At 45.4% G+C, this 26,875-nt stretch overlaps 1 protein-coding gene across 2 annotated transcripts in view; it reads left to right on the top strand.

Annotated features, from left to right (window-relative positions):
- The window catches only part of REL (REL proto-oncogene, NF-kB subunit), a 33,726-nt gene extending 8,837 nt beyond the window's left edge, over positions 1–24,889 (top strand). For both annotated transcript variants that reach the window (XM_076335152.1, XM_076335153.1), the window contains exons 3-10: positions 183–331; positions 5,150–5,241; positions 16,100–16,240; positions 20,231–20,335; positions 20,660–20,872; positions 21,183–21,251; positions 21,362–21,436; positions 22,087–24,889. In XM_076335152.1, coding sequence (XP_076191267.1) covers positions 183–331; positions 5,150–5,241; positions 16,100–16,240; positions 20,231–20,335; positions 20,660–20,872; positions 21,183–21,251; positions 21,362–21,436; positions 22,087–22,877 — 1,635 coding nt within the window. In that variant the 3' untranslated portion in view covers positions 22,878–24,889. The remainder of the gene's footprint in view (positions 1–182; positions 332–5,149; positions 5,242–16,099; positions 16,241–20,230; positions 20,336–20,659; positions 20,873–21,182; positions 21,252–21,361; positions 21,437–22,086) is intronic.
- Positions 24,890–26,875: the final 1,986 nt, after the last annotated feature.

Here is a 26,875-nt window from a genome sequence, read left to right as displayed (position 1 = left end):
ACAGAACTGAAATGGAACGAGGAAAACTTCTGAACGTTCCTGGCTGTTATGAAGCAGTAATGCCATTTACTTAGCTGTGGTATTTCTTCCGTAGAGTATTTTAGGATATAATGTATTTTCTGTTACATGTGGGGACTTCACTAGCCCTGGTGTCTAAAATAAATACCTCGCATTTTTTGTAGATTCTGAACTATTTTGGAAAAGTCAAAATAAGAACTACGTTGGTAACGAAGAATGAACCCTACAAGCCACACCCTCATGATCTGGTTGGAAAAGACTGCAGAGATGGCTACTACGAAGCAGAGTTTGGGCCAGAACGGCGAGTCCTGTCGTGAGTAATGGAGTTGCTTGGGATTTCGATTAATTATGAAAGTGATTTGCTAATCTTATGTTTCAAAACTCTTGACTAGTGATCAAAAGGCCAATTAGTATGCCGTCTTTGCTGAAGATTACTAATCCATCTCAGGGAGAGGGCAGCTTCTCTTTGAAGTATTTCCTTCTTTTTTCAATACTTCACACGCTCCTCTTCGGTCCTGTTCTTTTCCTATCACCCTTTTCTTTCCTTTGTTCATTCTCCTAACGTCTGCCTCCTTTTCCTTTCTCCCACTTGTTTGCTTTTTTTTAGTCTTGTTCAGGAACACTTCTTACTCTTGAGCGTGACTCTCTCCTACATGTGAAAAAGATGATTAATAGAGTGGGTAACAACAGCATTAGAATTAGTACTTCACGGTGATAAGAGATTTGGGGAAGTTCATGTCTTCCATGAGAATTATATTTGGACTTTCTGGAAACTGGTGGAGGAAGTTTGTCCTGGCTGAGTATCACGTCATTTAGAAGTTAATGGTTGTGACGCATCTAGAAACGTGTTAGGAGCTGTCTCTGTTGTTGCTGTTTGTTTGGGCTGGGGGGGGGGTGTTTGAGTAAAAAAAAAGTACAGATTCTGCTCAGGACCAGCTCTGCAGAGCAAGCGTGCCGGGGAAGGATCTCCTTGTGGATGCAGTGAGGAAAATTCAGGTTTTGTATGAGATGTGTTTCTCTGTGCTATTCAGAGGGATGTTAGGAATATCTAGAATACAATTGTATTTGATGGCATTTACTGTAAGTTTACCGAGTCTTATGTAATCAAGTAAAAGCAGAGTAAACTGCAACAAGTGTCGAGTGATTAGTGCCGGAGAGGGGAATTTAGAATTCACAAGCTGTTTGTGGTTCACAGTTTGCGATGTAGAAAATTTGGAAGTAGGCTATTGCTTTGGGGTAAACATAACTGAGCTGGGAAGAAAATAAGGTAAATATTTCCGTGTGTAAGTAGCTCTTACGCACTGCTCTCAGGCTGATGTGATTCTGTTGATGTTAGTGAAATTACTCCCTATTTATGTGGGTTTAGTCAGTAGAACACTATTAAAGGAGAGAACTGAAGGCACAGTCTGTTTGAAGATGATGATTGCCTGATGGCGAAATAAACAGCCGTAATAGTGGAGATGCTTCTTCAACATACAGCCCAGGCTCAAGTGGTCATGAACGTGCTGCAGTGTATTCAGGTGGCACGTAGCACGTTGACTGTACTGTCTTTTGCTGTTACAGATGCTAACAATTTTATTAGTTTATTGTTTTCAGCTCCGTTCACAGTGCTGTCCTAATTGGCAAACGGTAGAAAAGGATTAGTAAATGTAATGCCTATAATTTTTCCCCCACTGTCATACCTCTCTAGAAAGGTAGGGCTGTCCCTTCAGGCACTCACCTTCCGTCTTGATTGTGGTAACTTCATCCCTCGGCGGCTTCCCCGCAAACAGAGGTCCCCCTTCACCTTGTCTAAAAGGCGGTCGCAAATATCTTAAGCTGTTAAGGGACGGTGCACCTTCCTCTGACCATCCGTTCACCGGCTTCTCCTTTGTCTTCTCAAATCAAGCTTCCTCACCCAAGGGCGAAGGATGTCTGCCGTTCTAGCCCATCCCGCTTCCCGCTCTCGGCTCTGTGCCTTCCGATCCAAAGCAAAAAGGCCCGATTGCTTAACACCTTTTCTGGTTATGTATTACGTTCACCGGGCGCAGGAAGACGCTGGTGGTTGGTTTTCCTCTTGGCGTTTTGTTGCACAAGGTTGCGCGTGCGAGCACGAGGCGAGCCTGCAGAGGGGCCGTTACGGGACGTAACGCCAAAAAGCATCGGGATGCTCTGCAAAAATCTATTTGCAAATTTTGATTTCATCTCCATTATATGTGTGCATCAAATCCTGTTCTTTGGCGTACTGCTGTGTCTCCATTTCACTTAAGGCACTTGTGATCGTTCGCTGTGTCCGTCAGTTCTTCTCAATATCGTTAGGTTATAAGCCTCTCAGTTTCTTACAAAATAGTAACTGGGCTACTTACACTTCACTGATAATGCGAAACTGTAAGCTTCAGTTGAGCTTGACATCGGAGATCCTGATGGGAGGAGGCTAGAAACATTCTCTTTGAAAGGTTTCCAGCATCGGTACACTCATATTTTTATTTTTATTTTTTTTAACAAATCATTGGTTGCTATAAGATGAAAGAACAGTGTGATCCATAATTGGATCTGGATGTTTAAAGTCATCTTCCTTTTTGTGGCTGGTGACTCAGTCTTCACATTCTTCTCTTCGAGTCCATGTTGGAGAAAAGCCTCGTACAGCATTAGCGAGCAGGCGATGTCCTCTCTCGGTAGTGGTTCTGGCTGTTTACTCCTGCTGAGCATCCCAAACAGAGCAAAAATCCCCCCCCCCCCCCCTCCCCCGAACTGGAATTATCAATCCCAGATTTTGGGCTGTTTCGAGCAATTAGTCTGCTTTCTGCTTGTTTAAAATTCCCCGTGTAGTTCCGGTTGCACAAAGTGCTTTGTTCTGCCTGTGGCGTGAAGATCTTTGTTCTGCTGCCTCAACTTGATCAGAGCCCTGCCTGGCCGAAGCATCGCGGCAGAAGCACGAACGTTGGAGCTTGTGTGACTGCCTGTACGCTCAGATTTTTTTTTTACTTCCTAGTTTGCTGTCTCTCTCTACGTGGATGATATCATAGTTTTTAAACACGTTTTTCTCCCTCTCTCCCCCCCCCCCCCCCCTTCCTACTTCTCCCTCTCCCTTCTCGTTACCTTGCTTGCTTCCTGTCAGCTAGCGTTGATGTGAAACCCCGCAGCCTTGCTGGGGTTCTCGACAGTTTCTCCTCTGATCCGGCCCTCTGTTTCGCCGTAGCTAAAGAGACACTTTCACTGTGACAGCGCACGTTTAAGAAAATGTTTATAATCTGAGAATTATTTGGGGGGGGGGGATGGCTTAAAAGCCCGGTTCCTCTCCCCGAGAGGCTTCGTTCACAGTGGTTGAAAGGCGTAGGGTAATGGCGGTCAGTCCTTGCATGGCCGAGTAGAGGTTTTGTTCAAGACCGGTTCGGCATACGTGCTTGCTTGATGGTATCTGTAACTTACGGTGGACGGCTGGAGAGCCTGGGACTGCCAGATGGCAGTTTGGGGGTATAATACGGAACCGGGCCTGTTCAGGGACTTGGAGTGCGCTTCGAACTGAATCTGTGGAATACAGTGGGTGTTTTGGGGGGAAAAAAGGCAATATGTGCGGTGATCAAGCCCTAAAAAAAGTACTACCTACAAGAGAAGATAGAAATAGGATTGCTCATCAGGGTACAGTACAAATGTTGAATGTCAGTAGCCACAATATGAGAGAACACCTCCCCCCTCCTCTGCCTTGCTTCATGTCAAGGTCGTTGGAGAACGTCAGGAATTATACAGAGAGCTGGTTTCCCTTTGACAAATGCCAATCCAGTGAAACCAAAATTATTCATAAGGATTTTCAATCCATGCTTTTTGACCTGGGGAGGAAAGGTTTTGGAAATATTAGACAGCTACACACGCATATACCCTTCTGGATCTCTGTATGCATATCAGCCCCATTTTGGCTTATACTTCTACAATATTAAGCCTAATATTTAATGAACCTGGTAAATACTTTCCAATAGTTCAGTGGTTTCTCTTCCAAGCATAATTTGTGGAGGGCTCTGATAAGTACCTCTGGCTTTCCAGAAAAAAAAAAAAAAAAAAAGCACCGAAGTGCTTTAGTGAATTCTGAGATGCTACTGCCTTTTATTGTCCTGGACGTCACCGTATCAAGTTCAGGTTCCAAAGGAAGCTTCTGCATCCCTCTAGTGAATGGAGGTTCTGGAAGTGGAGCCTGCTTGCAGAGGATTTGGGACCCTCTGAACAGAGGGTGTTGGGCGCCGGCGAGGGAGTTGAAGGAAATTAAACGTAATATCACGCTAGGATAGTCTCGTTCAGAGCAGGGGAATGCAGAACTACTCTTGAGAGTGTTGGCGGGAGCAAGGAGTATCTTTGGGTGCATTAAGGTGGTGTTTTCGGCATAGCTAAAGCGAAGAGCTTCGGTGGAGCGTCAAAGGAAGGGAAATTGCTGGTGCTTCTGGAGAAAGGTGCCTGCTGGCGTGACCTATCTTCTGAGCTTATTGTATCATCACGAAACGCGGATTATTATTTTATTTACTTATTTATTTATTTTATTTCCTGCTTGACATCCACTCAGCTTTGATGATGTCATGGTTTTTCCATGTGGGAAAGAGTCAGCTCGCCTGGGACTCCCCCCACCTCCTGCATCGGGGTGACCTGCACTCTTATGCAAATAAGGAGGAGCTGCAGCTCTTCAGAACTTTTCCATAACTACGTGAGATTTAAAAGCCTGTTTTGGCTTGTTTCGAAAAACCCTTTAAGATAGTGTTGGAAATCTACACTCCCTGATAAAAGCGGGAGAGCAAATCCTTCACGAACACAAATCGGCAGGTTTATTGATAAAAATAATTGCCACGTTAATTTACCTGAGACCGAGTATTTAACTTTTAAATCACTGTAGGTTTACTGCAGAGTGACAACTCTTAATATAGAAATATATATTCTTAATAAAGAATATGAATTCTTTAGAACTTTATTTTAGTATTTTTCACTTCTGTTTCTGCTCTTATTTTAGAAAAAAACAGCGTCCCTGCTTTTCAGATCTTTTACACCCTTCTCGAAATATGCTTTTTATTTCTTACACTGTATGTTATCACACTAGTCAACATCAAATAATTTATTTTGTATTCTGCGCTGAAGACTTCTCTTAGTTGCTGAAATCCTGCCACATGTGCTTCAGTTTTCAGAATTTGGGCATTCAGTGTGTGAAGAAGAAAGACCTGAAGGAATCAATTTCTTTACGAATCTCGAAGAAGATTAACCCCTTCAACGGTGAGTAGAACGTACCTGGTTCACTTTGGTGAGGTTTTGGTTGTCCTGCCTTTGCTTTTGTGGTGGAGCTTTATTTTTTCCTAAAAATCTTTTTTTTTTTTTTTTTTTTTTTATTTTTTGAGAAACACTTTTCCTCTTCTGTGTCCCTCCTAGTCTTTCCTCACTGTCATCACATGGTGAATCTATTTGGGTAGTTGCCCCTCATTATTATTATTATTATTACTATTATTTTTATTTTATTTTATTTGTTTTTTAATCCCCAGCAGCAACGTGAGTTGCTGCTTGGACGGAAGCAATGGGATAGCAGCAGCAGCCTTCCCTGGAGACTTCTACAAGTATCTCGGGAATCAGATTCCCCAGTTTTGGCAGCTGTGAGAATGAGAGAGTGAGTTAGCGTTAACTCTGCAACAACTTAAAGCGATACAAATCTAGCTTGCTGCCGTCCCATCTCTTCTCTTGTTGTGACACTGGTGTTTGTGACCCCTCAGCCAGCCAGTTCAGGGAGCCGGTGACTCCCTGAAGCTGCCCCTCGCTTGATTTTTACAGCACGGGAGCTGGTACAGGCACTCGGGAAGTCCACAGCGGTGTTGGTCTCCGTCACGTCTGAGGCAAGTTGCGCTGCTACAGAACCACACCTGTAAGGGCCTACCCACGGGCCGTAGTTTTATATGACAGCTGATCTGTGGGCTGCTCTCAAAAAGAGTCATCCTGCTCTTCCCTCCATCCCTGGTCACACACTCCTACTGCTTTCCTCGCACCAGATACGGAGGCTGTGTTGCTACACGGTGAACGGACTCGGCAAGTTGCTCCGATGGAAAACCAAAAAAAAAAAAAAACCCCAAAAAAGTGGTTTCCCCTCAGATCAACTTGCTAAACCAATTCATCTCACAGCCACGTAATTGCCAAGTTCAGCGCGCAGAGGGAGCGGGGAGCACGCGGCAAATCGTAGGGCCAGCTGGAGCGGGACCAACGCTTTCAGCATGCAGGCACAACTGGGGGCCGTTAGATGAAAAGCATAAACCCCCCCGAACGATTAGCTAAGCATTACTATGAACGCAGTTACGTATTTGCTTAAGTGTGGCAAGAGCTTGGAGATTTTTCAAATACTGTTTGTTTGTTTGTTTTTAATACCCACAGAAGTCTTGCTAAATTCAGGTAAGACCCTTCTTAGAGAGTTGAGAGCTGGATTTCTGGCTAGCTTCAAAATACATACTTTGCTTTTGTTCTGAACTGGGACAAAAAGAAGCATGTTGAACTTACTACAGAATGAGGAATGTTTTAGACCACTTCCTTAATTTTTAGACGAGCCGTTTGGAGTCAGGCTGATGGTCCAAATGGTCCATCTAAACAATTATCCTGGTTCTGATAACGTATGCACACCATAGCATTTGTTTTTACGTGAGTTTAGTCCATCAGCACAATTTAAGCAGTTTAAGCGTTTTAATTATGTTACCTTGACTCAGCCAGCTCTACCTTAATTTCAAACAAAAAAGGGGAATTATTCTGTTCAGCCCTCTTGGCTTTCTTTTACTCCATAAATAAAAAATGAGTTGACGTTTTTCTCTTGAGGTAGTGCAGTAAAAGGACATGATAAAATCCCTTTCTGTACGTGTATTTCACCAAAGAAACTTTAGCACCCACGTCGTTAGCTCTGTTCCTAGCGCCGCTGGGTGTAATAGTGAAGACACATTTAACTAAAGTCATTTCGCAGTCGATTTTTACAGTGGTTGGCACCTAACTCCAAATTCACTGATCATTTTTGGGCCATCACAGCAGGTTGCGCTCGGTAGCATGAGGGCAGATCCTGGGCTGCTTTCCGCCAGTCCCCAGCAGCAGAGGAGAGCCTTGCTTGGGTGACACACAGGGCAGCACCCTGCTCTGGGCAGGGGTTGTGCTGAGAAAGGGCCGCTGGCAATCCCCAGCCTGCGGAATCGCCTTTCGGCACTTGTTAACGTGTCAGCACAAAGCAAGAGCCGCTTGAGGATGGCCTCCAGCTGCTCCAGGGCAGTCCCACGCTAAGCAGAGCCCAGAAAGGCATAGGACCGAGGTCTAATAAAACAGGACTAGCGACAGAAATATTTTTATATGTGTACGTAGTTGATCAAAACAGTGTTTCATTAGCAGCAGTCCCCGTAATGTTCGCTGCTTGATAAGACTGAAGGTTTTATGTATGGGTTTAGTTTGTTTGTTTGCTTTTTAAGGTCAGAAGAGCATCACTACATTCTTCCAAGATTGCACAGGCTATATTGTGTCCATCCTGCACTGTGCTTTATTTATGTGTCTTCAGAAAGGCATCCGACTTTTCTATTTAGGGAAGTTTCGGAGTTAAGTGCATCCTCTAAGCAGGTTGCAAGTTAGCGTTACTCATTTCGTGTATGAACATCGTAAAAGACATTTCATGGAGCTGAAAACTAGCCTCCGGGGTGTTTGAGTGTTGGTTGTTTTTTCTTTTTCTTTCCCACCTTCTTCTGGAACAGTCAAACGGTCCCTGCCCTGAGCCTCCTTTCGGGACAGAGGTTCAGTATTGACCCTATTAACAGATGCAAAATGCCTCCAGCCTGCCAGCATACGTATTGCTTGTCTTGTCCGTGAGGGAGGAAGTAATAGCAAGGCGTGGGTCCACAAAGTTGCGTTCCAAACTTCCTTGTGTAAAGGGGCCGTCGTCTTCCAGGGAAGCCCAGATGCCACAGACGACTGGGATGGCAAAGGGAGGGTGAGCCCTAACACAAATGCTGTGGGTGGTGTCACCCCTCCTCCACGCCTTCCAGCATATGGTATGGACACATGCTGAATAAGGGTCACAGTCGGCAAGAGTAGGAAGTTGCTCGGTCACGACGTACGGGTTTTAAGATCATCTTCTCCAGTGCTTTCGCCTCTACTGTTGAAGCAACTGATGTCTACCTCTGAACTCCTGGATGATTAGAAGTCGGTGTTTGCAGATCATGCCGTGTGCCTAGCTGGAGCTGTCTGCGTCTGAGTTATTCTGCAAGCGTACCTGTAAGGCTGTTCCACAACGAATTCCCCGCTGTTTGCTGGCAGCATTTACCCCTTGTTAAGTTCAGCACAGGCTGTGCAAAGCGTGCGCGTTCACTAGGATGCAAATCAGATCACTTGCACTCAGGTCGCTCCTCTTGCGTTAGCCTTGTTTGAGAGAGTTGCTGTTTCCACACCATCTCTGGACGTGTTCGTGATCTGCTGTGTTCACAAGGTACATCCCATGTATTTTTGCCCTTTAATAAGCTAAACGATGCTAGAAATCCCTTTTGTCTCTTATTCCTGAGCACGCCAGGGAAGTGGTGCGCAGTGGCAGCCTAATGTGTAACTAGGACTCCTTGGCACGATGATGGTATAAATAGCACGGCATCGAAGGAGCAGAGTTACTCCTCCAGTGGAGCTGGTCCACGTCTGCTTTCTAGGTTGTTTGTTTTCTTTTAGTAGCTGTTGAGTTGTGCCATATCCTTGTCTTCCCATGTACTCTCTGATGTACAGCCAACTCAAATTAAAAGAAGAGCCAGTCTTGAGTGAAAAGCTTTTGTGGGTGGGTGTGACTTGACATAGAGACAACAATTGAGTTAATAACGACTCTAATTATCAATGAGGAAAAGCCCTAAATATGTTCTTTAAATTTAGGGGAAAACTGTACTTAGCAAAGTATTGCAGGGGACTAACCTTTTTCTAGCCAAATGGATGACGGCACGAAAACCCTAGACTTGTCTTAAAGTGAGAAACGCAGAGAATTGCCAAATTTCAGGCCATTGATCAAGAGGGTATAAATAGGCTTTCCCTGGAGCTTGACATATGCTTAAGGTTCCTGTTCCTTTGTAATTGCTCTTGCTAATAAGCATTTAATTAATTTTTAGGCTCTCCCCTGTACCCCGCAACTAACTCGGCTCCATTTGCCTCCGCAGTCTTTCCTTTGCCGTTTCCCCTTTCCGCCCGCGAGCAGCTGACCCCGCGTTGGCTTCGCGCTCGTCACAGTCTCCACGACACCCCCTGCACGCCTCCGCGCTGCACCCGGGCTCGTCCCCACACCAGTCACACTCGCTTCCTGCCCACGCACGCAGTCACCCTCTCCGCAGCTTCCCTTGCCGGCGTCTGCGCTCGTAAGACACCCCCCCCCCCCCCCGCCCCCCTCCTCTGACGCCGCTCGCCCACGTCGGCCGAGTTCGCCAGGATCCCCCCCCCCCCCTTCTCCAGCCCACTTTGCTGCAGGGGAGCGCCTGCTTCATCGGGGGGCTTATCGGGCCACGGATTACGTGAGCGATTAAGCAAAACCTTAGGAACCAAAAGAAGACTCTTGGCAAGAATTCGGGAGTTGGGAACGGTTTGAGAGCGGAAAGCACCAGAGTCCTCTCTAATGAATGCCCCGGATGTTAAAAGAAACTTTACACTTCTGTCCTTAAATTGAAACAAATGTGTAACCCCCCCCCCAACTAAACTCTCGGGCTGAAAATCTTGGTAAGTGAGAGCTGTCGGCTTTTCAAGAGGCGCGGAGCAAATCCGCTTGAGGGAAGCTAAATGTTCTGATCATAACACGACTTTAGCTTTTAACTTTGGAAAGCCCTTTGTTCTTTCGTTCCTCATGCAAATGCTTCTTGCTGTTTATGCTGAAATTTTTCTATTAACCTAAAGGACAGACGCTTTTCAAATTGGTTAAAAATGAAAAGGAAAATTAGCAAGTGGAGACCAAAAAATGCTGACTCTTTTTTTTTTTTTTTCCATACTATAAACAGAAACTGCTGAAAAACGTGTTAGAAACGTACAGAGGCCCACGGATATATTCGCTTAAATCTGTTCCAATTTTACCTTTTTCAGATTGAACTTCAAACAGGAAAAGAACCCAGATTCAGAGGAACCTTGTCTAGACAAAGCAAGGACTGAGTTTCGGCAGTTTCAATTGTATTCCCAGTTCATCCCTTGGCTTTTGTATCAGGCCAGGCCGTTCACCTTCCCTGCGCTTCTTTCTTCTGTAAAACAGGGAAATGTAACCATAGTAGTTTGGGCATTTATTGACTGTAGGTTAGCATCTGAGTTTTACAGTCATCTGCGCTAATCAACCCCCTGAGTTTTTGCTTCTTTTAAAGTTCACGGAGCGTTGCTGATGCACGTTCTGTTTACAGGTACGTGCAAAGGTTTCCTTTTTCTGCAGAACTGATGGAAGCTTACCTCTTCGTGGATCACAGAGCTATAAACCAGGCATGGGTGTATCGGGAGAAGAAACACAGTGCTGCCACGGTCCTTCCCTCCCCTTGTTCCCAGCTTCTACCTCTCAGCAAGTGCTAGTAGATGGTATTAGGCCTCTGGACGTGGAGCTGGACGGCCTGGCCCCGTCATCCAGTACTGGGTGTCCAGTTGCCGAACCCCAGGTACAAAGAGAGCCCAGTGTTCTGCTTTTGACAGCAAGGCACAAACGGCACACCAGGTCATCTGCTCTTTTCTTGGTACCAGTATGGTCGTAGTTCACTTAGAAACAGCAAATGTAGCATTAAACTGGCTGGCGAGATCCTTTTTAGCTGCGTAGAGTTCAGCTACGGGAGACACCAGTCGAGTACTTGGGCAACGTAGCGTGTGCTCTGTTACCAGCCTGCTTGTAGCCCTTTCTAAGGCTAGCTGCCATATAGCTACATGAGACACGGTCACAACTGTGGCTGCAGCGCAGACGTGGGCTGGGGGGAGTAAACTGAACCCGAAATGTACTTCCCAGGCACGGAGAGGGACCTGTGACTTGCACCCGATTTCCCTGACTGCTTGAACCTGGCACCAACCAGCACTGGCACTGGAAGGGGCAGTCCTTCCTTTCGCTGCGCCTGTCTGCTTCCGCCGTCTCCCTTGCGCCGGGGCTAGCGGTCGTGGGAACCGGCTGACTGAAAACAAGCCTTTTCCTCTTTTCTTCTGGCAAGTTAGTTCCGAGCCAGATCGGTTCCTTGATCTGATTCACCACGTGAGAGCTAGTCCCAGCGTAAGAGCGGTGCTGGGAACGAAGGTCGGGCAGAGCCAGCCTTTTACAGCAAAACCTCTGGCGTAGGCTGGGTTAAACGGATCGGTCGGTATCAGGGCTAAGGAGGGTATCTTTGCGCTCCAGGAGCAAAACACTTGAGGCAAACCACCTCTGTGTCATCACTTAAATGAAACTGAGCTCCCAGCGTATCCCTAAATTAAAAATCATCATCTGCGTAAGAGAAAAGGCAGGATGCAGCTCATCGTGATTATTAACGATGTGTGTTCCTGAGCGGTCTCCTTGGCAAAGTGTTTTTGTTTGCGGGAGGTCACTCTCTTTGTCTGAGATCTAGCGCGGCTCGTAGGCCCCTCGTTGCGAAGGGAAGGTCACAAGATGTCCCTTTGCAGGGTAAACTGGTATTCTCAGCGTAGCCCTCTCTGAATGTGTCACACCACATCATTTGCCCTGGAAGTTTCCATGCAGGTTAAGTTTAGATGCTAAAGTACCTCCAACTCCACCCACTCCCGAAGCTTCTGACATCATTAGTCTAGAAGCTGGGTGGAGGGCTGTATGTGAGGAATCTGCTACTTAATCAGGTATCACGTTATCAGTCAAAAAAACAAACACTTCATCATTTCTCTTCAGTGTTCAGAATAAGCTTTCACTTTCCCTGTAGCATCACCTTATGAGTAAACATCAGAGCCCTTAATCCCCCAGTAATTTCATCAGATAACTGGTATTTTAGTAGCCTTTGTGGATGTTGAAGACTGTTAAAATAGTAAAAAACATTAGAAATTAATAAACTGGAACAAACAGGAGGCCGGATCTTACCGGCATCTTTAATTTTGTGCCCGAACTTGGAATTGCACATTGGTGGGGTGGACCTAGAAAGTCTCCACTTTTGTGTTACCAGAAGCAAATCCAAGAATTCCTCTCATTCAGTAGAAAGCCAGCGGGGCATCTCTGGACTTTAGTGACATAAACCTCTGGGAGAGGGACAGCCCAAACCTAATGCCTCTTGTCGCGTGAGCTGCTCGGGTTAGCCAGCACAGGTTGGGAGGAGTTCACGGTTTTAGCTTGCGTGGGGTGTTTTTGTGCCCACGCTGGGACTGTACCGGTCTCTTCCCACGAGAGCGGATCATGGATTAGGGAACGGTTTCAAGAGGTAATTATTTCTGAAGTCGGGGAATCGGCGTTTCTTTCAGAAGAGTTCTAACCAGATTTATAAAGACAGGATTCGCTAGTTGTTGTAGCCCCTTTCAGGCTGAACAGCTAATACTCCCCAGGTTTGACTGTAACTCTAGATACTGGTTTTTAAATCCTGTCGCAGCATCTTGGTGAGTGGGGTTAGTTTTCTTTTTCCATTGTGCAGGTGGTCTTTTTACGGCTTTTGTTGGCAGCTTGTCCCACAATTAACTTAGAATTTTGATTCTTTTTAAACTTCATTTCTATGCGTTTGAGTTGCTAAGCGTTACTTTTGAAAGCTCTCCTTCCCCTTGTAAAAGAGCTGTACTTACAAACGTTCCTTCGTATGCTCCTGTTTGCATAGGTAACTGCGGAAAATGAATTTCTGCCAGGTTAAGGCTAGGGGGTTTTTTTTTATTAGATTGGGCCATCGTAGGAGCATACCTAGATTGTTGGTTGGGTTCCAGCTCTTTCGGTTGGAGTCGTATGAAGACAGTAAGGTGTGGTACCACACAGCGAGAAGCAGTCAGAGGAGGAAGTTGAACTCTTGCCAAAAAAACAGAGTACTTCTTCCTTTTATTCGTGCGTCGTGCTCGAGCCTTTTTTTTTTTTACCGTATCTGCTCCCAACGCGCCGCATCGTGCGACCTTTTTTCCTGCACGTGTGTAATGGCACTGGTTTCAGTAGAGCTGCTTGTGTGGAGCTTGCACGGGGTTGATGGAGTGGCTGCTCTTCTTCTCCAGTCCTTTCTGTTCCCGAAATCTTTAACAGCGTTTCTTAATTTTAATAACTTCAGGTTTGTCAGGTTTAACCCTGTCTGTTGTCCTGCAGTACAGAAGTCGGTGAAATAACACTGAATGACACGACCATCCTCCGTACGGCCATACTCCGGGCATTAGTCAGTGTGTTTGTCTGCCTCGTTTTTGTTTGTTTTTAATATTCTTCGGGTGTAAGCCAGCATCTATTCGAGTTAGTGGCTACTCTCAAATTGACTTCAGAGGGAGCAGAATTAGGCGTTCGTTAAAAATAACAGCATTTTATTTTCTTTGGGTGATTGTCCTTTAGGTGGGAATGAAACACGTTTTGAAATTGGTGAGAGCTGTGCGCTTCTTTATAGGAACATGGAATCTAGCCTTTATGTTCTTTTTCAGCGTGTCATCACAAGATAGAGTTGCAGCTGTCTTGTTCTCCTTTTTTGCTCTGTTATGTTCTTCTCATCTGGTTAAAAATAGCCCAAGAGGAATCAGTCTTGACTGAGCGCTTCCTCTTTCAAACTACGGATTTTTTTTTTTTAAATTGTACTAAATCATTTATAAGAACATGCAAATCGGGAGCAGTGTTTTCTGGTGTAATACGATGAGCTGTATACAGCAGTTCTGTTTCTTGCCATTATTGGCACACCACACCTTTCCCGTACCAGGTGGTTGAACAGATTTACTGGGAATTTGTGAAAGTTCATAGTATAGGAAATGATGTAACTTGAACATTCGCGTTACTAATTTTCCCCACATCTAGTGTATTTTTGCATTTGTAGAGTTCTCTTAAGCTTGAAGTCCGCTATTATTCGTTTCTGGGGAAGAGGCTGCTGGGCCTGTGGAGAACGCGGGGCAGGAGTGGCGCTGCTTGAACCTGTGAGCGAGGGGCTTGATGGCACAACCACCGAGTCCTCGCTTCGCACTCAGAATCGAAAGCCGGATCCAGATGTTGTGCTTGGGTTCTATCTACAGGGAGTTGGCTTAGACAAAGGTATTGAGTCTCTAGGCTCAATTTAATTTTTAAGAGGTTTGAAATTTGGCTACCGCTTGGGCTCTCTGGCCGGATCCACGTGGTCACCGATGGCTAACGCAACGCAGGAGCGTGAGCCTTGATGCCGGAGCGTCCTTGGGAGAGCTAATTGCCCGCTGGCCGTGGTGTCAGAGCACGGATTAGAATCACCTCAGCTGCTGGGAGCGAAGTAGCGCGTTGCTCTTCTGATTATCCCTTCTGCAAGGTGCAACCTAGAGAACGCGCTGCTTTTTATTCTCGAAATCAGGCTGTAGGAAGAGGCAGCCGGGCTGCGGAGTCTGCCAAAGCTGACTTAGGCTGAACGGCTGCGTGTTCCAAACTTGTTTTCTAAAGATCCTATTTCATTAAGTTAGCAGGTCAGCTAATGAAGTACCTTAAATTATAAAACTTCGCTCTGCGTATCTGGCAATACAGTCAGGCACCAACCTGCAAAGGGCACGCTGGCAAAACTCCCCTGGGCACCAACGTTCCTTAAGTTACGTATGTAGTTGCTGCTTAGTTTTGTACTCGCTGAGGCGTTTGTCTCGAAATATTGCGGATCGCGGACTTTTAAAAGGGAAAGGTGATTCGATTTCTTTTCACAGCAGAGACCAGGAGAAACTGAGATATTCAGAGCACAGGAAAGACTAAAAATGCCAGTGGAAAGTATTCTGAGCTCAGTGCATTTATTATTTCACACTATCAAAAGGTGAAAGGAAGAAGTCATTCAAGTGGGCATTGTGGAATCCCACTCGCGGCAGGGTGGGTGGGCCAACCCAGTGACAAATGTTAAAGGTCAGAGCATTGCAATCTAATCAGTACAGCGTGGTCCCCAGGCTTCTTATCGCAGGCACGTTTAATCTTTTATTCTTGCGAGAGGCCTTCGAAAGGGCAGGGGAAGGAGCGAACCGGAGCGGTTGTGTTCTGTTGACTTGGCGCATGTTCACTTCAGGTAATTGCGGGGAGTATCTTAACTATGCTGAACTGCCGCTTCGAACGAGTTTGGGGAAGAGCGCCACCTTAAATGATTTTAATTATCAGTACTTCTACTTAAATGGAATTAAATCGGTCTCTCGTTTTGCTAGCACTGAACGTCAACGTAATAGTTAATGTCAGACCTTAAAGGAAAGCATCGAGTTCGGAGGGGGCTGCTTTTCCCAGGATCGCCCGTTAAGGTGGGAGCACGTGAAATGTTCGGTAGTGATATCCCAGGTCCTACGTCCTGAAATTAAAATAAGCGGAAGAGTGAACAAAACTGAAATGCTGAGCTTGGGTTATTTATTATTACTGTGTTTTACACTGGGAGGAATATGTAGGGAAACAGATCCTTTCCAGCAAGGGTTTGCTTGTTGTGTTATGAAATTATATCATAAAGACACCACTGATCGCTATTCTCAAAGGTACTGAAGTGACACAGATGTCGATGGGAGGGGGGAGATGGTTTGTGGTGTTCCGGCTTCGTTCTTGCCCCAAGAACTGCCTTCGGATTATTTTTCCGTCTCAGTTTCTAGAGGAAAATAACGATATGTAGCACAAGTCTCTCACTGTTGCTGAAAACCTTCAGCTAGGTCCTACGACTTACTTGTATTGAAAGACTTCTTTTTGGCAGCGGCATTCATTTTGTAAATTTTATCGTGCACAAATGAGAGAGGAACATGTCCAGGGAATGACTTTTAAACTATAGATACACGAAACTGGTCTGGAAGGCAAGGTGAGGAAAGCAGGCGCAAGAAACAGCTGGAGAAGTGGGACAGTTTAGCCTTGTTTGATGAAGGGAGAGCGTTAAAGGCTTCCGTTTTCATTTTATTTATTCATGCAGCCCCTGTAAAGCTAGCAGGGACTATGGGCACATTCCGTCTGCCTTGGCAACACCATCTCTGTTACCGGCGGAGATTCATCCCCAGTTTGTTAAAGAATTACTGCTGGTTTTGATGACTAATCCTCAGTCTTGTCTTTCCTTCCGCTGTTCAGTGCCTGAAGAACAGCTGCACAACATCGATGAGTATGATCTCAACGTCGTCCGCCTCTGCTTCCAAGCTTTCCTCCCCGACGAACATGGCAACTACACGTTAGCTCTTCCTCCTTTGATTTCCAACCCCATCTATGACAACAGTAAGTACCCACTCGGTCAAATGTCTTATTTCCCCCCCCCCTTTGTTTTTCTCGTTCACTTGGGATGAAAAATGCCAGGCCGGTTTCTGAGGTCCGTGCCAGTCTTCTGGATCACTTCTGTGGTTTGGGACTGCTAGACGCATGTCTAACACGTGGCAAGCCAGGGAGGATATACTCAGAAGATGATCCCGGGGTGAAGTGTTGGCTGACCAGAGTAAGAATTGTCCGTCGCATCCGTGGACTCGCGCACGGGTGCTTTTTCAGCCCTTGTTCGCGTATCGCAGCAGTGACTGCGAGGAAAGGCCTGCTCCTGACGTGCCAAGCGATTTAGATAAGTAGTAGCGAGATGGACGGCTGCCCTAAGGCTGTGAGCTCTTTTCCAAGGATGTCCTCGCAAGCCTGTTTGTACCCCTGGAGGAGTCTTGCCTTTGCCTTGTGAGGGCTCTGGAGCAGGACTCGAGAGAGAGGTTTATCCCAGTGGGAACCTGCCTTAACACTTTTATATATCCCTTTTGTATCCCGGTCGGTTGCCCTTTTCAGTGTATCGGTAGGTAACGGGGGAATGTTTGATCGTGCTCTGGGAGGGTGCAGAAGTACGTGAAACACCCCTTCTTGGGACTGTCTGCCACATTCCACAAAACTGGACTTCCGTACGGCTTTGGCAGGTCGCTGCGGTTGAGGATTTCAGCCCTCAGCGTGTGCTGGACTTCTCTCCTGGAGAAGAACAGCAGAAGAGCTTTTAATAATTGGAAGTTTTTTGGCAGTGGTTTTTATTTCTGCAGTGAAAGTGTTTCCACGCTAAATATTTAAGGTCACTACTTTAGCAGAAGCTACTGAATAAAATGAGGCCTGCATTTTATAAAGTTGATGTTAGAATTGTGTTGATGTGGGCATAATCACTATGAAAATGTCGCGTATGAACTCGGGTGTCTTTGATACTTTTAGAGTCTCTTCTAAAATTATCTAGAAGTTGGAACCGTGTGCATTGTGTTATTGAGAACCCTTGCAGCCCTAAAATAATTAGGGCTGAGAGCAAATTGATGTAGATTTGCAGCGATGTCTCAGATGCCATTTAGAAATGTGCCAAATCATGATTACTCGTCTACGTTGATTGACGTCAGTCTTTGCGAAGCTGCTGAAATGACAGATAGCTGCGTGGTGGGGAAGCTTGGTTTTTTAGTGTGGGTGTATGTGGGCAGCTCCTGATATACTATAGGTGTCTAAAATCCTCCCTGTAACGTAGCAGCGGTGTAAATAAAAGAGTGCATAACTGCAACCACAAATCGTAAAAATTACGCTGCTCTTGCCTGGACCAGCAGTTTCAGATCTTGAATTTCTTTTTAAGATGTTAGCCTTTTTAAACCTGCTCGGTCATACAGAACTGGGTAAGGTCAGGTTAGAACTTCGGATAAAAGATAAAACCGTACGGTACAGCGGGCTTGGAAATCCTAGGTTGTTAGATTTCAAGCTTTCGCAGATCCGTCCAGACCAGGAGCAAAAAGGTACTCGGAGCTTTCCTGAAAATCAGCTTCCGCGTTTTAAACCTAGCATTTTCTTCACTTTCTAATACTTCGTAGTCTCCACCTGCTTTGGATAGCGGAGGTACGTAAGAATAATACGGACGTAATACGGTGGCAACCACATTAGCAGAGACCGCAAGTTTATAAAATTCAGTATTACAGGCAGCTTCTGTTTTCAGTTGCTTATAACGTTAACTGGTTTTGAACAGAAATTTCCCAAGTTGCGTATCTTACCACGCTGAAAACTCTTGGGAAGAGTCGGAGAAAGCGGCGTACCGTTTCTGAGAAATGAGGTTAGGGAGAACGTGTTGTTCTGCCCTTGTTGAAAGTGACGTGATTTTTGGTGAGAAGCTCGTTTTTCTAGGGATCTGTTACCAGGGACGTGCTTTTGGGGAGCGAGGAACAGGAATTGGGCAGGAGTCGAGGCAACGGGGAGGTGAGGGCGTGCGCGGGGGGAAGAGAGATGGGAAGCAGCATGGCGCGACAGAGGCCCCAGAGAACGTCTCCCTCTGAGGCTGCTGCCAAACCCGGTGTTCCTGCCCGGCACCGGGGCTGACAGCAGAGCGCGGTGCGTCCACGCCTGCTGGCATTTGTTTCTTTCCTTTATCCTCCCTTCTAAACTCCCCTTAAAATAAAAGACAAAACAACAAAACCCAGCCTAGGAGACCTTCCCAAAAACCTGTTAAAAAGGACACTGAGTGCCGTTTGAGCATACAGAAGTGAAACAAAGGTAAAATTAGGCTTCTCCTTGCCATTCTTAATTTACCCTTCCTGTGAAAAACGCACCATGACACTGTCAATCATATGATCCTGTGCTGTTTCTGGGTTTGTTTTGTTTCCCCTCCCTTCAAAGTTTCTGATTCATTCAGCAAATGAAGGCGCATGTGTCATGTAGCGAGGCTGTAGCACCCGCTTCTCCCAATAATAACAACAGTAATAGCTGCAGATAGTGACTACGTAATTGGGGTCTGGCCTGAGGTTACCAGGAGCTCTGTTTTAAGCACAGTCTGTGTTGCGCTACAGCGTACCTGTTAGAGTACCATGAGAGACTGGGCAGGAATTGACTCAAATTGAGAGTCTAAAGTAGATGTCTTTTTTTTTTTTTTTTTTTTTTTTTTTTTTTGAGGGTGACACCGTGAGCTTTGGTTTTGTATTTCATCTCTCTGCCTGGAACAGGGAGCCCGTGGTGGTGTGGAGCCTCCTGTTGCTGTGGCGGGAGGAGGATCAGTTCCTGGGTCGCAAAGCGTCACCAGCCGCATCCTCCCTGGCGTTTTAAATACATTTGGAGTTGATGTCTTGATGTAATAAGTTGAGGGAACATCACGGCGCAGTGTAGTTTCGTTCTGTTGGGATTGGAGGGGTGGAAGAGGGTGCAGTAGACCGTGAATACGGTCACAGACGGTGGCAGAAAAATGAGCGTCAGTTGCTTCGTACGTTAGCTGAAGACGGGGTCTTGAAATTGGCATGTGCTCATGTACTTAAAAGTATCGACACAGCATATAGGCACAGGGGGTGAACTTGAAATTCTGGAGAGAGTTCTTCCATTCTGGCTTTTTTTTGTTTGTTCTTTGTTACTTCTGAATCGCTATATTGTGACATTAGTGCCCTTTTAAAGAAATTGTAGCATAGCCCACAAAGCTCCGAGGGGGCCGTTCTTTCTTGCGGTAGGCTCCTGTCCGTATTTACCCTGCAGGAAAGCTGCCGCTGCTGAGCGGGGCCAGACGCCGTCAGGCAGCGCTTGTCTCCGTCCCGCACGAGTCCCCCGTAGCCATCGGGTTGTTTGGATGCAGCGTGCAGACTTGGGTGGCGGTTAATTTATTGCGACATACAACGCTACCAGAGATTGTGCACGGGGCGGCTCTCCAGCCGCGACTATCACGAGTGCCGTCCACGTACAGCCACAGCTTGGAGTTGGATTTTGAGCGCTTTCGGGTGAAATCTGCTACCCTGAGTTAAAGGCATGAAAGTTAAGACTCCTAGATCTGCTCTCAAACACCTAGAGAGGGTAACAGAGGAGAGGTTTGATGGCCAAGCGTGTTTGGTACTCAGAGAGGGGAATTTTCTTGACTTGCTAGCCCAGCTTTTTCCAGAGAAGCATGACTGTAACAGGTAATCAGTCCCTCAAGCTGTAGAATTCAAAGCAGTTCTTTGAAGGGCAGCAGCGCTGAGCACAATAACGTCATTCGGGGACGTATTTTGAGACTACTCTAGGATAGTCAGGGAGTAAGCGGCACAGCTGCACTGGTATCTTGTGTTTGGGGATGAGCGGCCGAGAGCTGTAGGATCACGGAACGTCAAGCCCCGCTTCTCAGTTTCCATAGGGAGCGACTTGTTTAGTGTGGAGTCCGGGCTGTGGCACACTCCTCCAGCTGTTGCCTTCCCTTCCCCTGCCGTAACTCTTGGCACCTCGTCTTCAACAGTGACAAAGTTACAGGAATTCTTTACCATCAAATGGCCTGTTTGTTTCCAGGAGCTCCCAACACAGCAGAACTAAGAATTTGTCGTGTGAACAAGAACTGTGGAAGTGTAAAAGGAGGAGACGAAATATTTCTACTGTGTGACAAAGTTCAAAAAGGTAATCTTGACTAGGTTTGGTTTCTGCACCACCACCACCCCCCCCTTTGTTCCAAATGGCTGACACTACCACTTTCTAGCTGGGGAACTTAAACCCTTCACCACGCTCCCGTGTAAGCGGTCTGGTTTTATAGCTGGGCAGAACAGCTTTCAGGTTCAAGGGCTCTCAGCACCTCTGAAAGATACTCGGTGCCTTTAAAGTCGAGCCATTTACTTTGCACCTGAATTCTGAGTCAGACTCCTCTCCTTGTTCCCCTTCCCTTTTTTTCTGCTGCAAGTTTTCAGTTTCCGGCTTAACAAGCATCTTCTGTTTCTAATGGACTAGATGATATAGAAGTCAGATTTGTCTTGGACAACTGGGAGGCCAAAGGTTCCTTCTCACAAGCTGACGTTCACCGTCAAGTTGCAATTGTGTTCAGAACGCCGCCGTTTCTCAAAGACATCACCGAGCCCGTCACGGTGAAGATGCAGCTGCGAAGACCTTCAGACCAGGAAGTCAGTGAACCTATGGATTTCCGATACCTACCAGATGAAAAGGGTACGGTTCCAATTAGCCGAGTTTCTGAAAAGCCGTTAGCAGTGCAGAACTCGTGTTGATAATAAACAGTAGCTTAACTAGGAAAAATTTCACAACGCTACTTCTACAAAGTAGATTTTGGGGTTTCAAAAGCCACAATAGTCAGTTTGCTCCCTCTTTCAATGGAAATATCAAGGATCGCCGTTAATAACATTGTCTTGGTTAGTACTGTCATGTCTGAAATATTTTTCTCTAAATATATTTTACTAAAATTGACTACAATTATCAAAGGGAAACTTAACGCTTTTTCCTTCTACTCCTTTCTCTCTAGATCCGTATGGCAACAAAGCAAAAAGGCAAAGATCAACGCTGGCTTGGCAAAAGCTCATACAGGACTGTGGTAAGGAAAAATACTTGTCTCTTTCTTGTTCGAGTGAACTTAGATTTAGACGGAGTTCTTTTATATAAAAGCAAACATTCAGTGTAGACTCGTGCTTTCTTCCATCCCAGGAACAAACGCGGCAGAGAGGCCCAAAGTAGCTCCGTTCCCGGCTGTCACTCCTGAAGGGAAGCTGATCAAGAAAGGTAGGATTCTGCACGCCTGTCCCAATCCGACAGCGGTTTGAAACAAATAGTTGCCTGACTGCTGTGGGGAAGGGGGTTTTTCGGGGGGGCACTGAAGTTCCCAAGGCAGCAGTAGCACCCGTCTCTTACTTTCCCTCCTCCGGATTCTCCTCCAAGCCTCAGCCGTGCTGCAACTTCCCCTTTGCACAGGAGAGGGCTACACCTTCTTCATCTTTAAGCATTTCGCTAGCTTTCAGCCTTAATTTAGATAACTACCCCTTTTCTCTGCGTTGAGATACTCGGCCCTTCCAGCGTACGCTCAGTTCCTGGCCTTCCCTCCTCTTTGCTTGAAATTCTAATACTCCCTTGAGGGTTTCTTCCTGTAAGATACTGGTACTTTTGACTGTACGACCTAAAACCATCAGTTCTCCACTTAAATGTAGCTGTCACCTTCAGCGTTTGCCATAGAGGGGTGAGGCGGATAGCTGTCTTGCTGCTGTCCAGAAATCTAGCGTCCGCCCTGGAGAGCAGTTAAGCAAGTACGAAAGTGCAAATGCACGTATAATCTTACTAAGATAGCACTGGTTTTGCTTCGCTTTTTACCATTTGTCATTTTAAAAAAACCCCAAAAAGCGGCATTAAAATGCAGTCACGTCTTTCCCTTTCCATAGAACCAAACATGTTTTCATCCGCACTGATGATGCCGGGGCTAGGAACCCTGGCCAACGCTAGTCAGATCTACCCTGTCTGCAACCAGATTCCCCATCAGCCCGTGCAGGTGGGGCCAGGGAAGCAAGACACGCTCTCCTCGTGCTGGCAGCAGCTGTACAGCACCCCCTCCTCAGCCGGCAGCCTGCTCAATGCGCACCCACAGAACAGCTTTGGGGCAGATGTGCCTCAGCCTGCCGCTCAGGGCAGCGGCTCTCTCCCAGCTTTCCACGACAACCCTCTGAACTGGCCCGATGAGAAGGATTCAGGCTTCTACCGGAATTTCGGCAGCACCAACGGGATGGGAGCAGTGGCGGTGTCAACTGCAGACATGCAGAGCGTTTCTAGTAACAGCATCGTGCACCAGGCTCATCCCGCCAGCGTCTCCACAGCCAGCATCGTGAACATGGAGACCGATGACATGAACTGCACTAGTATAAACTTCGAAAAGTATAATCCAGTGTTAAATGCAAGCAACCACAGGCAGCAGCTCCATCAGGTGCCTCCAGCTTGCCCGTCTGTAGCAGCCCCGGGCAGCACGCCTTTTAATTCGCAGTCTAACTTAGCTGATCCAGCAGTTTACAATTTTATAGACCAAGAAGTTTTAAGCGAATCAAGACTATCCACCAACCCGATGCAGAACCATCAGAATAGCATTGCAGATAACCAGTACTATGACACCGACGGTGTCCACACTGATGAGCTCTATCAGTCTTTCCAATTCGACAACATATTGCAAAACTATAACCACTGAGCCAGCCCGTCAGGCTGGAAAGCGGGTACGTAGAGCTTTTCAGATGGCTAGCTGTGTGAAGAGGAGTAACTTACCCTTCTGGAGTCCCTGCTTTCTCTTTCAGAATGTTACTATGCAAGTTTCGTGATATGACAAGGTTATGTATTAAAGCCCAAAGACCGGTGCCCGTAAAGAAGAGAGGTGAGAGTAGGGTTTGGGGCTCTGTACCTTAAAATCACCTTGTATACGTATTTTTACGCTGTTGGAAAAGGGAACTGTTAACACTTATATCTTCCTTACCTTTGGGGACTGTAAAAGCTGGCACCTTCAGAAGGGTTAAAATCTCAAATACTTCACAGGCTTAAAATTGTTTGAAAAATAACCATTTTTGCTATGGAAATGAAATTTCAATTTTGATAGGACAGAAATTAGGAAAAAAACCTGCATGTGGGCACTCTAGTTCAGACTCGCTTAACAGTGTTAAAGTTTTACTTGACTTACCTGGAAGGTTTAGGTTTCCTGCCCTCTTTCGTATAAAATACTCTTCTCCTAAAACAAGATCATGCATTGATTTTTCACATTTTCACCACTCTCCATTTGCTTTGAAGGCAAATTTACTCTAAAATTTTTTTAATGACTATGTCATTGTTAGATATATTTTTAAAAGACCGGAAGGTTTGAGGTTTTTAAATAGCCCAGTGCTGTTGTAAATTAATCACTGCACAAAAGAATGAACAAGAAAGTAAGGACTTCTCTGCACTTCATCCAAAGTGTACTCTTTTAAATGATAAACCCCCGTTGCTTTAGGAATGGAGCACGCTGTTATTTCTGTGGAATTTTGTGTGTGTGTGTGTGTGTGTGGCTGTGACGTGTATGTTATGTTGAACTACAGAAATACGTTGAGCCAAAGCATCTACATCATCTTCCCTCAGGTATCCCGGCAGTTTCCTGCTATGCAAGTGACTGCTTAAGAGAAGGCTCAGATCCTGCCTCCCTGCCATCCCCTCCCACCCTGCCGTCCCCTCCCCAGAAAGCATTGAGGCAAACCTGGAGGCAGTCTTAGTGCAGCCTCATCTAGATACACTGTATTAACAATTTAAGGCCATTTCAGTCAGAACTAATTAAAAACACTCCTCTATACTCTGCGTCAGAAACGGGAACTTACTCCCTTTCACTTCCTTCCCAGTCTTCATTCTTAGCCTGAGTTGCGAGATGTTCGGTGACAACTCGCCTGGATTTAACTGGCTAGGTAAGACACTCTACTCTGTGACATAGGGCTTTATTATTTTTTAAGAAGTAACAGAGCAAGAAATATGTGAGTATTTCTTAAGTTATACAGCTGTTTTGTATGGCAGATAAGGCTTCAGAATCTAATCGTTGCTGTTTGGCAACATAAAACTTGAAAGAAGCAATCCTTGGAAACGATGGAAAGAAGCAATAAAAAAAAAAAGCACATTCCGCTACAGAAGAAAAACAAAACCCGCAACCCTAAATCAAAAAAGCCACTTGAGACTTACAGTTGTACGCAAGGCAGAAGGGGACTCCGAAAAAACCTCCGCGGTTTATAGGCAACCAATGACTCCTTAACTGCAGTAATTCACTGCATTCAAAGCAGTAAGGTGCTGCTGCTGTAATGCATTACGCCAGTTACACAGGTTTGGCACAATATGCTCCTTAGAAAATGTGTAGAACGTACGAAGTTTGAAAAACTGCTTCCCCTAACTCACAGGTGCACAACGCGGCGAATTGGCTCCCCACACTTTAAAGCAGTTTTTCCTCACTTCTGCATCGCTCCTCTGCAGCTTAAGTAAGCGAAAGACCAAAGAAATATAAAGTAAGCTTGAAATGTGTTGTTTATTCAGTTCTGTTTTGAAGTTCTCAGTTTTAAGTATATTAAATGCAAACATTTTGCTCACTTCATAGAAAGCTCTTTATAGTACAATTTGTTTTTACTGTATAATTAAATATTTTCAAGGTTCTGTTTTCCTTTGTAAACGAGTTGGTTTGGTAATTAAAAAACTGGTTATACTAAGTACTCAGCTTCTGCAACCTTCTCAGACTCATGACATCCCTCACCGCAGGACAGCCAGAGAACTGGGAGAAGGTAGGTTATGGGTCGCTTACCCTGGGGCTTTCGAGAGTATTTTCTGCTCGCAAGTACTCTTGGCCACTACAAAACCTAGAGCGACGTGTGCAGTAAGGGTTCATCTGCGCTCAGCAGTTTTTTTTGTGGCAGAGCAGTCGACTTTTTAGTCAGAGGGACTGAAGTCGACTTTTTAGGACAGACGTCTTTCACGTTCAGCTAGAGCTGTGCTACTGGTACAGCTTTCTCCAGGTTCAGCTAAGCTGATGCAAAAAAAAAAAAATGGGGGGGTGTGGGGTGACCAATTGTTGGGAGAAATACAACGGCTTTACGTTGAGTCCTTCCAGTGCAAAGAAGGATGGTGCTAAGGAGCACCGGACCACATTTTTTAGTATTTTTCACACAATGCGCTAGAAAATATCTACCTTTTTCACACGTCTCATGAACAAGATTAGATCTTATTTTCACAAAACCGTCCTATTTGAGTACTCACAAGGAGGCATTTTACTTTTAAAAATAAGATGAAGGCCAAAGTACAACATTAATATTATTGCTGCAATACTCATTACAGATAAAGATAGTTCAAAGCGTTTACCTTGTATTAGAAACTGCAGACTTTAAACAAAGTTCAAAAAACAGATTATATCGCTCATTTTCATATTTTCACATGATCACTGAACAGTAACTAAAGAGCTGTAGAGATGTTTGCATCATCAGCGCTTTTTTCTTCCCCCTCATTTGGATATTTCACATTTCTCATAAAAATAAGCAATTTGGGAATTTTTGGTGGACCTCTCTACGTTGAACAGAGAAGAGATTAGACTCAGCACATTTAGTGTAATCTTTATAGCCTTGTTTATCTGCACTTTGATTTTTAACATGATCTCCACTGTCACCATGATAACGTACAACATATTGCAGAAAGAGCTGCGGATGGGAGCACCTCGAGTATCCTTGCACTACGACAGGAGCCGGAGCCCTTTCTGCTTCTGCCTTGTTAGCTCTATTTCCCCCTTGGAACAGCTCTTCTCATGTCTGTCGTGTCCATAGTGCAGTCTTGTTTACATTTTTTTTTTTCCCCTGTAGTTTATGGAATTTATAAATTGTATTTTAGCTCACTTTGAGTTTCAAGAAATCACATAGATACGAGACTGAAATTCTCTTCTGTTTGTTTTCTGAATTTGGTTTCCTAAGTTTTCCATCATTCATGACACTTCCTTTCTGGGTACAGATTATTATCTGAGACAACTATTCCTGGAATCTGTTGCTCATCACAGCTTTAAGATTAAAACCAAAAAAAATACTGCTGTCTGAATCATGTATTTTGTGTTAGAAAAACAGGAGCTTCTGAACTACTGCCATACTTATGTTACAGTTGACTAGGAAAACAAATGACGAGAGACAAGTTTTGACAGCTCATCACAGGCAGAGTGTATAATATTTAGACTAATTTTTCAAGATCAGTTTTTAGGACCTCCTTGGAAAAACGTATTTATTAATGCCTTTTTGAGCCTTCAGCTAAAGTTACCGTGCGGCTGTTCTATTATGAGGTCTTGGCACCACTGAATTGAAGGTAAGACATCGCAGTAATCCTCCCTGTCCCCAAACAGTGGTTTGTCTTGGCAAATATTACCCTCGTTATTTCTGAAGTGGTAATTAATGAAGAGCCCTTAAATTCCAACCCTTAATTTCTTGTCGATAGTTTAACTCTCTTCTGTACTTCAGCTGAGCAGAAGCATCTTCCTAATGGATTAACATGATAGAGGCATAAAAGTGGCTTCTCCTAAAGACGTAGGTGGTGAGACCTGGCTAATAAACAAAAATAATCCTGCAGCGCAGCCCCTGCTTTGTGTGAAACATTTAAAATAACACAAGCAAAGAAAAAAAAAAAACCCTCAGGTCTTCCCTATTCCAGGCAAGTTCCTAGGCAATGTTC

Source organism: Aptenodytes patagonicus, chromosome 3 (assembly GCF_965638725.1).
Source record: "Aptenodytes patagonicus chromosome 3, bAptPat1.pri.cur, whole genome shotgun sequence".
In the NCBI taxonomy this organism is placed as follows: Eukaryota; Metazoa; Chordata; class Aves; order Sphenisciformes; family Spheniscidae; genus Aptenodytes; species Aptenodytes patagonicus.
This window is presented reverse-complemented; position numbering and strand designations above follow the sequence as displayed.